The 14624-nt window shown below is 40.0% G+C and overlaps 1 protein-coding gene across 1 annotated transcript in view; it reads left to right on the forward strand.

Annotated features, from left to right (window-relative positions):
- The window catches only part of PKHD1 (PKHD1 ciliary IPT domain containing fibrocystin/polyductin), a 426879-nt gene that overhangs the window by 53144 nt on the left and 359111 nt on the right, over window positions 1-14624 (forward strand). The window contains exons 27-32 of the mRNA XM_060110064.1: window positions 501-631; window positions 3386-3521; window positions 6282-6477; window positions 7178-7245; window positions 8909-10501; window positions 12365-12508. Of these exons, the coding sequence (XP_059966047.1) occupies window positions 501-631; window positions 3386-3521; window positions 6282-6477; window positions 7178-7245; window positions 8909-10501; window positions 12365-12508 (2268 nt within the window). The remainder of the gene's footprint in view (window positions 1-500; window positions 632-3385; window positions 3522-6281; window positions 6478-7177; window positions 7246-8908; window positions 10502-12364; window positions 12509-14624) is intronic.

Here is a 14624-nt window from a genome sequence, read left to right on the forward strand (position 1 = left end):
AAAAAAAAAAAAAAAGATGAGGGAGTTGAGGACCAGTGAACTCAGGGACAATAATGCATATGATCTGCTCTAAGTGGTAGAGGAGTCTATAGCCCTGACTCTGGGCCCCCTGCTCTATCTACTGTCTTACACTTGCTCTCTTATACTGGTTTCTTAGGAAGAGAGTATGTTTTATAGAATTGGCAGGGATGATATTCAAAAATCTAGAGCAGAAGCAGTTTCCAGAGACCATCTATTGATACTTCTCTGTTCCATGGCTGTGTTTTATCTCTATGTTTTAGTCTTAAATATCTCCTTCTCTCTGCCCTTCAGTCACTGTATCTCCCATCTTATTTAGTAGTTTATATTTTTAACTTCAGTCTTTTTCTGCAGTTTGAACATGCCTTGTGTTTTGACTAAGGAGTTTCATATTTTGATTTCATTTATTTTTCTTGTGGATAGTTAATTATTGTCTATCTGTATGGCTGTGTGTCCTATCTGAAAATGCTGCTTTTGTACAGGAGGGCTCTGGGCCACCATCCGAGGCTCTAGTTTGGAAGATGTTAGCCTGGTTTTATTTGGATCCCAGTTTTGTGCCATTAATGTCACCACAAGCAATTCACGAAGAATTCAATGCAAAGTTCCACCCAAGGTAAGTGGAATCTTTTGGCATCTCCTCTCTGAGTGAGTGACCATTATTAACGTATAGTGTAAGGTTCTCAGTGAATCGTTTCTTCGAACTAAGTTAACTGACATGACGTTTTCATCATGAGAGCATGCTTATGTTGCTTACATGGAAGCACTTCTGTTATGAATTGGGAAGCTGACCCGCCAATGGGGCTTGTAATTAGCATCAGTTAATTTCTTTTAAAAGAAGACAACCAGACAGTCCCAGTCCATACTCTTAATGATTATTAGTGCCACAGAGTAAATACATTTACCTAGTGCACATTCTGAGTGTTGGTTTGCAAGACATATATCTTAGAATCTCGCTTCTTTCTCAAGTAAAAAAATAACTTAGTTTTCATTAGCAGTTTTGTTTTCTGGCATGGATGGGACTGGTGGAACTTGGAATCCTCTAGAATGTCTGGTTCCTATGAAATAACTTCCTAGTTAGTCCCTACTGCTTCCCTTGTTTCTTAGAAACAAGTCCCTTAGCTTTCCCATCCCTCTTCAGCTGGTGCTATCCCATAGATGGCATAAGAGTTTTTGGTCCAGACCCTTCCCTGGTGCTGTGGGTGAGAGTCATGCTCACAGCTGAAATTGAACTTCCTATTCAGAGTTCACTTCAGTGCCATCAAGATTCCTAGCACATCCATGACCCCCAAAGAAGGCTGTCTGCTGAACAATAAAGATCTCTGGAAGAAGAGAGGGTTCAGAATAATCTTTGATCTCTGGTCCCATATTTTTATCTCATCCAGTTATTCAAATATTATGAAATGTTAGCTTTTATATATAAACTGCATGCAATTCTAATATGTGTTATAATTTGTATATTTCCCATTATTGGACATTTAGATAATTTCCAAAATTTCTTATTTCCTATATTTACTGTGTACTTACTATGTGCCAACAATAACAGCACAGAGATATAAAGCTTTGGACATGGATATCCAGTTGTCTGAAACTCTTTTTAAATAATACTCTCACCATCGCTGTGTGGGTGTCTGATTTCTGGTGCCTTGGCCAACATTGAGTATCAGCACTTTAGCTATATTTACCATTTTAATGGGTAAAATTTGTACTGTTTGAATTTCTTTTACTAGAGAGAATAAAAATTAGGAAAGCCAACTTTTAATTGAACAAAGCAATACATGCAAAGTTCAAAAGAAAATAGTAAGACAATCATACTCTCTCGTACCCACTTCCCCATTCTTCAGTACCCCCTTTCTGAAACAACCACTTTAAATTCCTTTGAATATAGTTACTGTGTCATTTGTTGGTTAAATCAGTAAACCATATTTACATTATTAAACTATTTGAATGATACTGACAGAATCAGGCAATATATAATTTTTATAGTTTGTCTTTTTCTTAGAGTTTTTTACTTTATAAATTTATTTATTTGTTTTTGTCTGTGTTGGGTCTTCGTTGCTGTGCGTTGGCTTTCTTTAGTTGCGGTGAGCGGGGGCTACTCTTCGTTGTGGTGTGTGGGCTTCTCATTGTGGTGGCTTCTCTTGCTGTGGAGCACGGGCTCTAGGCGCATGGGCCTTAGTAGTTGTGGCACGCGGGCTCAGTAGCTGTGGCATATGGGCTTAGTTGCTCCACGGCATGTGGGATCTTCCTGGACCAGGGCTCAAACCTGTGTCCCCTGCATTTGCAGGCGGATTCTTAACCACTGTGCCACCAGGGAAGTCCCTAGAGTTTTTTTTTTTCATGTCTTCCTTATTATAAAAATCCTCTATCTTAAAAAAATTTCATTATGTCGGTTGCTCTTTTTTCTTGAAGCTCCCTCTTCTTCTGCTTCAATCTAACTTGGTGTTTTCTAGATTTATTCTATAGGTTTCATCCTAGTATTTCCCTTGACTGCTCTTCTGAGTAGCCTCACTGTTTCTTGGAGTTTTTTTTCTCTTTTTTTGGTTATTGCTTATTTTATAAGATAATAGCCTTAAGAAATATCCCAAGAAAGAAAATGTGGGAGGGAAGTTTTCTTAGTACTTAAATATCTCAAAGTACTCTCACACTTGATGTATAGTTTAGCTAGATATAGATGTTTATTTGAAATTGCATTTTTTTTGCAGAACCAATTGGTGTGTTAATTGCAAATCATTCTTCTTTACTCTTTAATCTGTTGGATGCTGCACTTGCCTATTCTAAGCACTTGTCACTGTGTGTGTGTGCATGTGAGAGAGACAGAGACAGAGAGAGATACACAGAGAGACTTCAAAGTAGCAAATATAGTCTTTAAAAACAATTTTCTTGAAATTAACCCTTTAAACTAATTCTGTATGGACTTTGCTCAACTCAGTCTTATTTACAGAATTTTTATTTTATTTTTTACAAATATTTATTTATTTATTTTCCTTATTTTTTTGGCTGTGTTAGGTCTTAGTTGTGGCAAACGGGATCTTCGTTGAGGCATGTGGGACCTTTTGTTATGGTGTGTGGTCTCTTCGTTGCGGTACCCGGGCTTCTCTCTATTTGTGGCATGTGGGTTTTCTCTCTTTAGTTGTGGCGCAAGGGCTCCAGGGCGAGTGGGCTCTGTAGTTTGCAGCACACGGGCTCTCTCGTTGAGATGCAAGAGCTCAAAGTTGTGGCTCGTGGGCTTAGTTGTGCCGTGGCATGTGGGATCTTAGTTCCCTGACCAGGGATCGAACCTGCGTCCCCTGCATTGGAAGGTCGATTCTTTACCACTGGATGACTAGGGGAGTCCCCAGAGTTTTGATTTTAAAAATTAATTTTTCAGGGGGAAGATGGACCTACAGTGAATGTGACTGTGATCAGAGGGGACCATTCTGTGGTTCTTCCCAAGGCATTTACTTACGTCTCCTCTTTAAATCCAGTAATCGTGTCTCTCAGCAGAAACAGAAGCGGCATAGCAGGTAAAGTACCTGATCCTGCAGGATCTTTTCAGCTTAGAGCACTGATTGTATAAAAAGGCAAACAATGGCCTGTTAATTTTATTGAAGATAGTATTATATTTTGGATGGAAGTTATTTTTCTGAAAACCTGGAGACTGATTTTCTCCTCTTAGCCATCATTGAATAAATCTCCTTATATCTATTTTTCTCTCTGTAAAATTGGGACCATTTCTATCCTGAAAATGACATGGAAATTCGAAATTAAAAATTCAGTAAATATGTATTGTATACCTACTATGTGCCAATAATAATAGCACAGACATATAGTAGACATTAATCTTTGTCATTAATTTATAGAATTATTAGCCTCAGTTTACAGATTAGGAAACTAAAGAACAGAGAGAATAAGTTACTTGTCTAAGATGTTATTTGGTAGTAACAACCTGGTAGTAAGTACCAGAGTTGGGGTTTGAACTCAGGCAGTCTGGTTGCAGATTCCAAGCACGCAGCCACTTACAGTTTATTGTAAAATAGCATTTGGGGCAGCAGATCCTTTCATAGCAGTTATTTGATATGATTAGAAAATAGTATATTCTGATTAACTTGTTCCTTGAGAGACATATATATAAAGAGTGTATTCTTTAGCATCCAACTACATGAAATGATTTAATCTTTCTTTGATGATTCAGATGATATGACAGGATGGAATTATGACAATTTATTATCATGTCATAACATATAGATTTGGAAAAGTAGCAGGTAGCACTGTGTTCTGGTTAATTGGGTGCCAGTTGACAGAGTTTATGGCAGACATGTCTAAAGGTTTATTATACAAGACCATCAAATTTCCTAAAGAAACAGCCTGGACTAAATTTTTCTGGTACTATTTTCATTTTCCATTGCTCAAGAGTACATAAAGGGAGGTGTCCTTTAGCTTCTCAATATTATTCAGCTCAGATAGTGCAGAAGAAGAATTTGCTGCCTGAGGCGACCAAAGTGTGTAAAATTCCTTAGTGGTATAGATTCTTCCCAACGAAGTAGAAAAGGGAGGAGGGAGCTCTGTGTTCTATTCAGATTTCAGTGATTTTGGCTCTTAATAAAATTTCCCACCTATAATGAAAAGAATAAATACATTGCATCAGTGCCTCAAAGGCATCTCAGATTAGCTTGACAATTGACCAAGAGCCCAAGGAGTTCATGTTATTGATACATACAACATGATGCATTATTTGCAGGATTTACACTTGCAATGAGATCTTTCTACAGGCAGAATAAAGAAGAACTTGTTATAAAACCCACAGTGAGTGGTGCCCTATTGGGAAAGCTTCTTCTGAAAGTTGGAGGGCTACATATCTCCATCCAGGAGATGCTGCTGCTGCTGATGACAATAGAGCCAAGATGAAATCAAAGAAAAAAGAAGAGGGGCAGGGAAGGAGGAGGAAGGATTTGATGTGAGAGACCATTAGTGTGATTTTTGCCATCAGCGCCTGATCTGAATGAATTCCAACTCAACCACTCCTTGGGCACAATACTTAACTTCCTTTATCTTTAGCTTCTCCAACTGTTAGGTAGGAATAAGTCTTTCAACGTTATTGGGAAAAATGGAGATAAAGTATCAGTAGATAAAAGTACCTAGTCCAGGAACTAACACAGAGTAGCACTCAGTAAATGCTTTATTGAAGTGAGCACCATCATTCTGCCAGATACTGGGTGTTGTATACATGGGCCAAAGATGGCCTCTCTACATTGGCCCCATGTGGTTTTCTTCTTCACAGCAGGCTGGGATCCATTAGCTGAAAAGTCCGCCAATGCCAAATTCAAGTTCTTACACACCTAATTGTTTTAAATGTAGCCCCAATAAGCAGATTTTCTATAACCTTTTAGAGCCTATCTGCTTTACATACCCTGCAAAACTTCATTTAACATCTGATAGCCGTATCTGTTCCTCTTGATACTCAATAAATATATGAGATAAAATGTAGTGTCCATAGTACACATGGCACTTTAGTAGAGTTGCTAATAAACTAAAAAAGGTATTGAGACATAAGACTGGACTCAGGCCCTCACATTTCCATTAATCAGCTCTGAGACCTGGGCTACTGAGCCTTAGTTTCCTTGAAAGCAAAATGCCAGTCCTGCTAACTGCCCTGCATACGTTATCAGGACAGTGTGAGGGTCAAATGGGATAATGTGGGTGAAAGGGCTCTGTAACTGCAAATGACTGCACTCATATATAACATTGCTATGGGGCTCAGTGCATAATCAAGACAGAGCTTTAGACTTTTATCTTCAGAAAAGTAGAGGCTACAAAAAGGACATGGAGTGTTATTTTCTGGTTATGAAGACCATCATAACTACTTGATTTGCCTTTGCATGGAGGTGAATTAATGCCTCTTGTGTACAATTGTCCTGACAATTTTTCTTTCTATGCCCTTGAAGTTATAGGCTGTAGCTCTATTAAAAGAGTTGTAAGTTTCATGATAAAAATTAGGTTGGCATTAAAAGCTTTTTCAAATTATTTTTATTTTATTTGTTTTGGCCACGCTTCATGGCTTGCAGGATCTTAGTTCCCTGACCAACGATCAAACCTGGTTCCATCAGTGAAAGCGCCAAGTCCTAACCATTGGACTGCCAGGGAATTCTCGGCATTAAAACTCTTAATCAGAGTATTATGCACAGGGCTAACCATGTGTTTAATCTCAAAAGATAATCTTAGAATTGAATAAATGGTTGAGACCACAAATCCACTTCACAGGGGCTAATGGATTCTTTTCAACACAGGAGGTGAGACCCTTTCCATTGGAATGGCGCTGCCAATGAACCACACGGATTTGGATGCTCAAGTCCACATTGGGGACACCAGAGCTCAAGTCCGAGCACAGGCAGCTCAGGGCCTGGAGGTGGTGCTGCCCCCGCTGCCTGCTGGGCTCCACGGAATCTCAGTCTCCATCAATGGGGCCCATATTCACGCACAAGGGTGAGGTGGACCCTTGCCATTCATTTTAAGTCTGTTGATGGTCTAACGATTCAGTTGAGGAATTCTAGTTTTGAGTTAGGTCTTTATTTTTTCTTCTTCTGAAGTTAAGGGATAAACATATGAGAGCCCTAAAATTTGAACAAATCTTGGAGACCCTATAGGACAGTTCACTCTCAAGACCAGTTTTTGGCTTACTAGTTGGGGAAAGGAAAACTTTCTGGAACTAAGACGTCATGTCTCTCAGTTGGGTTGGGATGGGATGGGATGGGCATCTCTATGTGAGGAGGAAGAGTCTGTGCTTAATAAGAGACTGTGATTTCACTAAGACCTTTAATAATAACGGTGTCTTGGGCTTTGAATAAATGGCTTTAATTACTGCACAAGCCGTGCTCAGTCCTCTTTACCCTGAAGTCCCTCTGCCCAGTCTTTCTCCAGAAGTTCCCTTGCTTCATTCCAGAAAGTAGCTAAACTATGAGGCTGATGTGCCCACTTGATATTGGAGCAGGAAAATATCCCACATAGCTTCTCTTCTTCACGTTTCCTTCCTTCTCTGGTGGACAGTGCCCCTCACCTGTGCTCTCCATCACAGCCTCCTTTCTTTTTCTCTCCCCAATACATACATCTCCGCTGTCTCGTGCCTTCTTTTCTCTTTTTTTTCTGACTCTCAGTTATTTCATGACCATCTCCCCATTTTCTATAGTGTGGATCTTCACATCCAGTACATCACAGAAGTCTTCAGCATCCAGCCTTGCTGTGGGTCCCTTCTGGGTGAGTGGCTTTGACCTGACTGGTATTATTTATTCAGCAAGTCTACTCCCTGGATATTCAGAGTTTGTTCCTGGTGAGACCAGAGAAGGGGCTGCAGGGAGAGGTGCTTTCCCCTGCACTGGGAACTGAGTGACATACTTTGGAGGGTGTGAAAACTCAGGATCCCTTAGCCCAGTGAGTTCAGGAAATTAAAGAATTTTTACGATAAGGAGATGTGCCTGGTTTTCTTTTTTCCTAATGGAAGGAGGCTGAAACATCTAAAAAGTGGCACATCTCGAGTACATATCACTGAATCACTTTGCTGTACATCAGAAATGAACACAATATTTTAGATAAACTATATTTCGATTAAAAAAACAACAGTAGAAAACAAGAGAAGAGCTTCCTGAGAGCCTTTTTGATACTGCATATTCAAGGACAAGAGGGATGAGTCTTTGACGTCTTCACTTGCTCTAGGGATGAAGATGAAGGATGAGACAGAGTCAGAAACACAAATGCCAATATGGGAGATGTCAGGACAGGACAAATAGAGAAATCTAGAAAACTACTCATTTTCAGAAAAAATTGAAAGCTATATGTTTGCCTGTGATAATCATTGTGACAGTGGATGAAATAACACATTATCCTTTTAAAAAAATTTTTTTATTGGAGTATAGTTGATTTACAATGTTGTGTTAGTTTCAGGAGTATATCAAAGTGAATTAGTTATACACATACATATATCCACTCTTTTTAAGATACTTTTCCCACATAGGCTATTGCAGAGTGTTGAGTAGTTCCCTGTGCTATATAGTAGGCACATTATCCTTCTTGAACATAGTATAATCCTTTTTAAAGCTGCTTGGCTATACCACTGATTTGATAATGATAAGGGGTATGTTGCCCCCATCCCTGTCCTGAAGATGGGATTTGATTGTGCCTCAACAAGAAAGTGAGACAATGTCCATGAATACAGCAGCAAAATTACAAGCATGTTTCAATGTTTCATTTCTTCTTGATATGTCATATACACACACACACATGACTACATAATATATGGAATACTGGAATATTAATAGAATAATATAGAAGATAAGTAGAAGACTTCAACAAATTAGATTTTTCATTAGTAAGTTTAATATATGTAGAACAATATACCTATATACTACATAATAACATAGAGAATAATATGGAATATTAGGGTAGATAATACAACAGACGACAAGAAGACTAAAGAATTTGATTTTTCATTATGTATATGTTGTATACATATGTATATGAAATATACATATCCTTTTTCTACATAATAACTTGTAGAATCATATAGACTGACATGTTAGATAATATAGCAGATGACAAGAGCACTTCAAGAAATTTGATTTTTCATTAGTGTCCAAGTTGATGGAGGTTTCTAGGATCTATAAACATACTTGGAAATTTTGTCTTAAATATTATAAACATTCCTCTTATAGGACAATTTATATTGTTTTACTATCATGTGAAATTTAGCCCATCTGACTCCTGCCAAAATGATCACACATCAACATCGATGGGTGAGGTGAAATACTTTCACTAACACTTACCCCATCTTTTACTTAGTCCTGCTGGGGCTCACACAGGGGCTGTGAGTTCCTAGTTCTGAAATACCAGCTTTTCAGTTTTGTTCTCAATATTTGTGCTTTAGGTGGAACCATCCTCAGCATCTCAGGAAGAGGGTTCAGCAGGGACCCAGCTTTGGTTTGGGTGCTCGTGGGCAATCGGTCCTGTGACATTGTGAACTCAACGGAGACGAAGGTCTGGTGTGAGACTCCGCCAGCCCCCCTGCCGCCTGGTGCCCCAGCCCCTGTGGAGGTCTGGGCTGGCAGCCAGCCCTTCCCCCACCAACCTTTGCCAAGCCTGGTGGGGAAGGGCTTCATCTTCACATATGAAATGGCAGCAACCCCGGTAGTCACAGCCACGCGAGGAGAAATCACAAATCACAGCCTGAGGCTCTACATGGAAGGGCAGAATCTCTCCAACTCAGAGGTCCTTCTGGGGAACTTGAGCTGTGATGTTGAGACCCAGTCTCCCAGTAGCAACACAAGCCTGTCTGGGTGTGCTTTTCCTCTTCACAGTTTGGAGGCAGGCATCTATCCTCTCCAAGTACGTCAGAGACAGATGGGGTTTGCTGACATGTCTGCGGTGCTCCAGCAATTTGTGGTGTTGCCTCAGATAACAGCCATTTCCCCAACACTTGGGTCCACTTGTGGAGGGACAGTACTCACGGTGAGGGGCTCGGCTCTCAATTCCAGCAGGAGGTCAGTTCAGGTTGACATTTCAGGTCCTTTCACTTGTGTGATTTTGAGTTTGGGGGACCAGATGGTCCTCTGTCGGATTACCCCAGTGGGTAACCCCTTGCCTGGCACTTCCTTCACCCTGAATGTCACTGTCCTGGTTAATGGGCTGCCCGGTGCCTGTCAGGGGAATTGCACTCTTTTCTTGTGTGAAGAGACAACTCCTGTCCTGGACGCCTGGACCACGACCATCAGTGGGTCTCTGACCACAGTGCTGATTAGGGGTCAGAGGTTAGGTACCGCGGCTGATGAACCAATGGTGTTTGTGGATGATCTCCTTCCTTGCACTGTGACTTTCTTTAATACAAGCCACGTGGCATGCTGGATCAGTGACTTGGCCCCAGGACCCCACTGCCTGTCAGTTTTTCATACAAGATATGGGTATGCTTGCTCTGGTTACGTTTACAGACACTTCCACATTTTGCCTCAAGTGTTTCATTATTTCCCCAAGAATTTCAGCCTCCATGGTGGAAGCCTCTTGACCTTGGAGGGTACAGCCCTGAGGGGATGGAACTCCACTTTAGTCTACGTTGGCCAGCGGGCCTGCTTGACTGTGAACCTCAGCTCTGAGCTCATCCAGTGCGCTGTTCCTGCAGGGAATGGCTCCGTTGCCCTGGACATAGAGGTAGATGGACTTTCTTACCAGGTGGGCGTCATTGGTTACAGCGACGCCTTCACCCCCGAATTGCTCTCAGTTTCTCAGACTGATGACGTCTTAACGTTTTCGGTGGCTGGGATCTCAGGAGCTGCGAACGTTGACATTTTTATTGGGATGTTCCCCTGTGTGGGTGTCTCTGGCAACCATACCCTTCTCCAGTGTGTGGTCCCATCCCTTCCTGCCGGGGAGTACCAAGTCAGAGGTTATGACCACCTGAGAGGGTGGGCCTCATCTATCCTGGTGTTCACATCCAGAGTGACCGTTACAGCAGTGACTGAGAACTTCGGTAAGTCAGGCAGATGAGGCAGAAGAGCTTTCTTTATATAAGTGGATAAGTAGCTCCTGTCCCTATTCTGTGAGGTAGGAAATCAACATCAGTCTGAATGACAGAAGGAGAGAGAAGCCGGTTTTCCTCTTACAGTCCCAGCTTCCTCCTAAAACTTTGTCATGCTCCATTTATGAGGCTTTGTTTTTTATCGAGGAGATTGTGCATATCCTCTAAGTGTTTGATTGTATTTTAATTTGATACATTAACCCGCTTTAATTTGTGCTTTAAATTAAGTAATACCATTTGTAAGAGCTCATAATTTGATCATTTAAGTAGAGCATAAATGCCTTCATTTATTTTTAAACCTATCTGCCAATTTGAATTGTTTTAAACTTATTAAATATGATTAATTTTTATCATTTTGTACTATTTCACAGACGAATTCATACTCCACCAATAATAAGTCAAATGCACAGTACGATTGCACTGGTTGAACTTTTTCTCCTTTTAGATGTATTGATGTTTGCTTTGTCTTTTTTTCCAATGATGTTCTGGGTTTCTGTCCCCTTAATGTCTTAACTACACTTGAGATAGCTCAAATGCGATTGTGATGCAGAAAGTTTAGAAGTAATTATGGGAGCAGGATCGTAGACTGATGAAGTACGAACCAAGCCATTTCTTGGAACAAATATGTCTGGCCTCAGCTGGACGGGATGCTATGGGGATTGGGGTTTGGTCCTGAGTCTGTCACTGTCTTAGCGGGGTAACTTTTTTAAGCCTCAGCTTTCTTATTTGATAAAGGGTTTGGGGCTGGATGCTCCCTTGTTCCCCTTTCAACTCTCTAAGAATCCATGACTTTTATGGTGAGAGAGGAGGGGTAAGAACGCACCCAAGCAAAAAGTTTGTCAGGTAGCTGTGTAAGTACCACCTAGATTTGACATTGAAGGCAGGAGAAACTAGACCACTATCTCAATGTGGACTAGAGGTCTCTGCACATCTGAGACTTCAGCTGACATTTTCCTTTATTGATTTTCAGACTGAAGCAAAACATGTTGTCGGTTAAGAACTGATGTGATTTTACCCATCAGACAGGTACTCTTTTTACATAGCAGGTAGGAGTATAAACTGGGGCAACATTATTTTGGAAAGAAATTTGGCAGTATTCGTCAAAATTAAAAATTTACTTTTCCTTTGACCTAGCAATTCCACTTCTAAGAAGTTGCACCAGTTTTACTCATATAAGTGTATATAGTTCATTGCACCATCCTTAATTGCAGCAAAAGAGGAGAAATTATGGAACTATCAATCAATAGGAAGATTGCTCAATAAATTATGGCATAATCATATGATGGAATTCTAAGTGGCTATTAAAATGATGAGCTAGATCTGTATATATAGCCTTGGGAAAATGTTTATGCTCCACTTCTAATTTTTTAAAAAAGTTGTAGAATATTATGTATAGAATGATCCCTTTGTATAAAAAAAACCTATTTGCTTTGAAAATTCAAGAAGAATTCACAAGAAATTCTATACATGGACACTTCTGGGGAGTGAGATAAGTAGTTAGGGGAAGTTTTTCTTTCACTTTATACTCTTCTGTATAAAAACTTTAAGAACTATAAATAAGCATTATTTTTCTACACAGGAATTTTTACACATTTTGTAGGTTGTTGAATTATTGGGGTTTGACAGAATAAGGGCTCCAGGCTTTGGAGGCCAGAGCTTAGTGAGAAGAAACTGAGAAAACAGGGAATCTAAGGCCAGTGTGTGGACTCAGGAGGGCATAGAAAGAATGAAGGGGAGCAGGAAAGCATGGGTTTGAATTCTGAGTAAAGAAAGATTTGCCTCCATGATGGTGAACTCATCATTTTGTCTTTAAAGGCTGCCTGGGTGGAAGGCTTGTGCATGTGTTTGGAGCAGGATTTTCTCCCGAGAACATCTCAGCTGCTGTGTGTGGTGCTCCCTGCCAAGTCTTGGCTAACGCGACAGTGTCTGCCTTCAGCTGCCTGGTTCTGCCCCTGGATGGTCAGGAAAAATGCCATATTCGTTTTTTAAAGAGTGTATATGAAAATGACATACTTTGGTTAACTCCATTTTTTTGATAATTAATGCTGTAATTGACTTTAAATTTTTCTATGTGTTCCTGGGGAAAAAAAATTCATTGATCCCCATCTAAAATGGTAGTTAGAATGGGGGACCACCTGTTAAGATGAGTCATAATAGCTTTTGTCATATTAATGACAACATTTATCCCCTATGTTCTTTTTTTTTAAACATCTTTATTGGAGTATAATTGCTTTACAATGGTGTGTTAGTTTCTGCTTTATAACAAAGTGAATCAGTTATACATATACATATTTTCCATATCTCTTCCCTCTTGCGTCTCCCTCCCTCCCACCCTCCCTATCCCACCCCTCTAGGTGTTCACAAAGCACCGAGCTGATCTCCCTGTGCGATGCGGCTGCTTCCCACTAGTTATCTATTTTACGTTTGGTAGTGTATATATGTCCATGTCACTCTCTCACTTTGTCCCAGCTTACCCTTCCCCCTCCCCATATCCTCAAGTCCATTCTCTAGTAGGTCTGTGTTCTTGACGGCAGTCATATGAAGATGGAGAAAGTAGCTCTGAGTGGTGAGTACTAGTTTCAGTGAAAGCCTAGGCATCGTGGAGAAAACAATCACATCTTGCTCTGAGGTGGGGCTGCTGAAAATGTCTGCCTTCTGGAGGTGTAGTGAAGGGATTAGATCATTCTGCTGCAGAGCTCTTGCATATTAGTGTGCTCAGGTCTTGAATCTTATTATAGGAAAAAAAGGCCAACATTAACATTATCCTTTTATTCTGTAAAGTCCAGATAATTACCTGAGCCCTTACTCAGTAAAGCACCACGATCTCTCACTGCTTTAAGCTTTGTAGCCATCACGTAAATTGTGGCATGGGAAGCCATGTCTTTGTGGGGTGGAGGGTTTAGAATGGAAGGTGCAAAGCTTTGATATTTCTATGATGGGGCTCACAACACATGCTTATTACCCACTGAGCTTCAGAAAAAAAAGTCTCAGGGATGAAATTACTATTATCACTACAGGGTCAGCTAAGCCAGGTGGTTATTTGGTTTGCATAATGATAGATCTTATACCCGTGCATTTAAAAATCATTTGTACTCATGTTTTCTGTAAAATGCTTTAAGTTATATTCCTAATTTCTGTGTCTGCAACTTTAATGTTGGTGAAAGATTTACAGTGATAAAATCATCACTTTTGAGCTTGGACAAAAATTCCATGATGGATAATACTGTTGTGATGGCAGTTTACATTGGATTGTCTTAGACCAGAAGGAGGAGGAGTGGTGGTGGTGATGGGGATTGGGAGGAAGGAGAGGAGGAGGAAAGGAGGGGAGAGGAGAAAGAATCCTTGCTTACAATACTAGAAATCGAGTGTCCTATTACCATCATGTATATGAGCAGAACATCACAGACGAGAGATCTATTCTACTTAAGATTCCACAATAGGAAATTTAGGATGTGGTACAAAATTGAAGTTAATATGTCTGTTTCTTTGTCTGTTCTAACTCCTGTGCCTAGAACTGTCCTGGCTTAGGGGACGTGAAAAATTAATGTTTGATGAAAGAATAAATACGGGAATTGGGAAATGGTGGAAACATAAAACCGACTCCCCATTTCTAGGTCCTAATATTTAACAAATACTGCTACAGTTTTTTTGGAGGGGGCGGGGGGCTTTCACATATACACTATTTAAATTAATCAACTCTTTGCTATTATTTCAAGACATCTAGTTTCAACCAGAAGTACAAACTAAAAACCAGTGAAGTTTCAGGGTCAGGTAAATTGTGTTATTGGGAGTTTTATAACTCATAGGAGAGGAATAAAATAAATTATTATGTTTTAAAAGATTTGATTAAATTTAGAAAAAGAATTCTCAAAATTCCTTGATTTTTAGAAGAGGAAAACATGAGTGAGGCGCTGTAACTTTTACCATTGTCACTAGGTGTCAGCAAACACTCATTGATTGTACAAGGGCCGCTCATTTACTCTGGGGAAATGGATAATTTATTTTCCTCTTTCATTAAAAAAGAATTGGGAGATTGGGATTGACATAAATATACTAATATGTATAAAATAGTTAA

The sequence above is a fragment of the Mesoplodon densirostris genome, chromosome 10 (assembly GCF_025265405.1).
Source record: "Mesoplodon densirostris isolate mMesDen1 chromosome 10, mMesDen1 primary haplotype, whole genome shotgun sequence".
NCBI classification, from domain to species: domain Eukaryota; kingdom Metazoa; phylum Chordata; class Mammalia; order Artiodactyla; family Ziphiidae; genus Mesoplodon; species Mesoplodon densirostris.